At 46.0% G+C, this 3,568-nt stretch overlaps 1 protein-coding gene across 1 annotated transcript in view; it reads left to right on the top strand.

Annotated features, from left to right (window-relative positions):
- The window catches only part of WIPI1 (WD repeat domain, phosphoinositide interacting 1), a 21,128-nt gene that overhangs the window by 15,373 nt on the left and 2,187 nt on the right, over positions 1 to 3,568 (top strand). The window contains exon 11 of the mRNA XM_010171785.2: positions 636 to 736. Within this exon, the coding sequence (XP_010170087.2) occupies positions 636 to 736 (101 nt within the window). The remainder of the gene's footprint in view (positions 1 to 635; positions 737 to 3,568) is intronic.

Raw genomic sequence — 3,568 nt, 5'->3', positions numbered from 1 at the left:
CAGGAATCTCTGGAGCTCACCCAGTTCAATCCCCTGCCCCAAAAACAGGCCAGGCATTTTCTGCTCTGCCTCTCAGGACCCCTTGCCAGCACTTCTCCTCCTTGTGCAGAGCTGCACCACAAACGGGTTTGCCAGCAGAGCAGTAACCACATCCGAGCTTCACAGTTTGTCAGACAGCAGCTGCTGCCAGGCTGGTTTCCAGGAGCTGAAACCGTGGGTGTAGAAGTCAGATCTCACTATTTCTGTGGAAAGATCACTGCAGACTCTCCTGAACCTGCTACACATTACCCTAATGAAGCGAGCACTAAGTTGTTACGAGAGAAGACTGGGTGACTATCTCATTATATTCCCAAATCTAAAGGTCCACATTCAGATGTGGATCTTGTTCTGGAATTGGTGCTTGCATTCATGGTGGGAGGAGGAAAGCTGCTGCCACAGGAGCTAGCCACGTAGTCCATTCTCTAATCTCTAGTGTTGATGGAGATACCTTTCCTTCTGCAGTCACCCAGTTCTCTGCCAAAAAGCCAGAGAAAGCAGCTCTGTGCTAAGAAGGTGATAAAATAGCATCTCCAGTGTTTGTTTCCAGCCTCCTCCCATCCATTTCTCCGTAACGTTTTGTATTTTGACTTGGACAGGTTATTCGGAGGACGGTGGTGCCCTGCGAGGAGAGGTTATCCCAGAGCATGAGTTTGCAACTGGACCAGTGTGTCTTGATGACGAGAATGAGTTTCCTCCTGTGAGCATTCGGGACCCCTAAAACTGCAATTCAGCCCTCATGCTAAGAAGAAAGTATTAACCTCTTACAGAAGAGATATTGTTGCCCCTACCTTGTCCCAGCTCACTGTGAAGCCTAAAATGACTAATGAAGTTATAGGGACAATGCCAGGAAAAGTACCTCCCCAGTAAAGGGCAGCTAGGGATGGGGCAGAGATGATCAAAGCTAATCATTAGAGATGGATCTGAACAAACCATTTGATTGAAGTGCAGATGCAGAATGATGTTCAGATCCAGATTGGACCTTTGTGCCTTGTGCAGATTTCTAGTATTACCAGGAATAGGTTTAATTTGAACAATACCATCATTTAGAAATAAAAACTTAATAGTCCCTGTTGCATTTACAGTCAGTTGTATTAGTTTTATGGAATGCATCTGGGACATACCTGAACCTCACCAGTCTCTTCATTTCCAAACTAACTGAAAAGGAAACTCCTTTTCCAAGTACAAAGATGAAAGGAACGACAGAGTTTTAAACTGTTTCATGATTTTCATATAGCACTTTCTCAGTTACTGTTGGAAGAAGATACTGGCTTTTTAAAACCTAACTTAAGCCTGGCAGTGTCTCTCCAGCTCCTTTTCTTATTAAACACCCATTTATTATGGGTGTTTAATAGTATCTAATACCCATAATTAAGTATCTAACCCCTAAATGGACAGATGTTGGTACGGTGCTGTGATCTGGTTGGGATCAGCAGTGTCTCTGTACCAGTAATGCATTCATACAGCAGAATATTGTCGTGGATTTCAAGCTGTAGACTTGGCAGACTTTTGAATCCCTTACTCCGTTTTTTACATATCCTGCTGTTGGGAGTTTTGCCTGAAAAGGAGGAAGTAAAAACGTTATCGGGATCCCGGGATTTGTTCCATATGCTGAGGCTGACCTCTGTGAGGCACTTTCCTATTAACTGATGCAAAGTGTTATTTAGATAACAGATGACTAGCTCATGACTCCCTTTGAAACAACACTGCCTAAATCCAACTCAAACTGCAGAAACCTTAGATCAGTTCTTTTCTGTTACCTGTGACGTAACCCACTGCAAGTGAGAACAAGAATTTTCTAGTTGTCCTTCTCCATGACCCAAGAAAGATATTGAAAATGTCCCTTCTCTGGTCAAAAAGTCCTGTGGCCACAGTGAAGCTGGTGGCCCAGGGACCTTGAAAGAGCAGCAGGGCAGGAGAGAAATTCTTTGCTTCCTTCTGATGAACCTGCTCTTGAAGGTGTGGTTTGGGGACAAGTAAATGCCAGCGAGCAGGAATCCCACTGCTCTGAATGAGCCTTCCTGCTGGGACTATGCTGGATAAAAGCAGCCCCAAACCCCCACTGTACAACAGCAGGAGCTTTATTAAATGGACTTTGATCTGTCAAACTCCTGGGCTGTAATTAACCTGACAGAGCCACTTACATGTGTCATGTTAGGGAGGAGGTGGTGTGGGAAAGGAAGGCGCTTTCCAAAAACACCCCCTGATACGGTGGCTGAGCAATTGGAGTTTCCAGATGAAATCTTGTGCAAGCAGGAGTTTGGTTTTGCCCCTCGGTTGCTGACAGTAATGTGTTTTGCATCTGGTCTGCCAGTTAGTGCAGTGCCGGATCCCGCTGCGTGAGCGCATATGGAGACTTGGTCGGGATGTTTTGATGCTCTGAATTTCACTGAACTTTGCTGTTTTCTCAGCGTTGAGATGTTGGGTCTCAATGACGTGTTCAAAGGGGGGTTTCAAGGCATCGGTCACTTGTGTGTAGAGAAAGAGGGAGAGAAAAAACCTGACCTTATCCAACAAAAATGTTTTGACAGCATTCTGCTTTGCGGAAACATGGGAAGGGTTTTGTTTGTTTTCCAGCGTACAACAAAAAGACATTTTTAAAAAAAAAAAAACCTCAAAACTTGTGACAAAATGGAATATTCACCCACAGCCCACGCCACGAGTATGGCTTTGAACTTAGACAGACTTTTGGAGAAACAGCAGCGCTCAAACCCAGCAGTTCCTCTCCCGTTTTTGAAACATCTTGCCTTCCCCTGACCTCAAGCAAGACTTCAGAGGCTCAGCCGTTCAGAGCGAGGAAAAGCAGCTTCAGTCTTAACAGCAAATCTGTTGCTGATTGTTGAAAACTGTCTCTTCATTAAACAGAAGGAGGGACAGATCAGAGAAGAGATGAGAAACCCAAGGAGGGCTCGTAAAAAGCGGCCTCAACAAGAGCGGACGTGGATGTTGCTACTGATGGTGCCTGGAGTGCTGAAGGATCCTGTGGCACGAGGTTGAACGAGTTCAGTTCTGTCTCTGGGATTTCTGGGGTGGATGAAGCACTTTCAGGTCCAACTTTCAGGTTGATCTTAACGCAGAGAGGACTCTGGTGTTACTGAGATGGACAGGAGGCGAAAGGCTCCAGTGAGGTGACGGTGCTGTGCTTGAGATGTGCTTGAGGAGGCTGCTCGCCCTCACCCTGCGTGCTCAGAAGGCTTTGCAGGATGGGAAGAGCAAACTCAGCTCTGGCTGCAGATGGTTGAGCTGACTATGGCTGTTTTCTGGTTACCTGCCCAAGCAGCTGCCACCTTTCTGTGGGTTTATCAGTGTCAGTGAGGTTTCCAGCGGTGTTGGGACCTGTTGGTGTGTGCTTCAGCTCCACTTTTGGGAACCACCATAGTGGCTCTCCACACCAAGGCATGGTCAGAACAGTTTTGGAGTAATTCCGTGAGGTTTGATGAAAGAAATCCTACAGGATTCAGCAAACAAGATGTGAACCTGAGGAATGCACACCAGGGGATCTCTCTTAATATGAAACTTCTGAGCTTCAGCA

The sequence above is a fragment of the Antrostomus carolinensis genome, unplaced genomic scaffold (assembly GCF_000700745.2).
Source record: "Antrostomus carolinensis isolate BGI_N321 unplaced genomic scaffold, ASM70074v2 scaffold25937, whole genome shotgun sequence".
Classification (NCBI taxonomy): Eukaryota; Metazoa; Chordata; class Aves; order Caprimulgiformes; family Caprimulgidae; genus Antrostomus; species Antrostomus carolinensis.
This window is presented reverse-complemented; position numbering and strand designations above follow the sequence as displayed.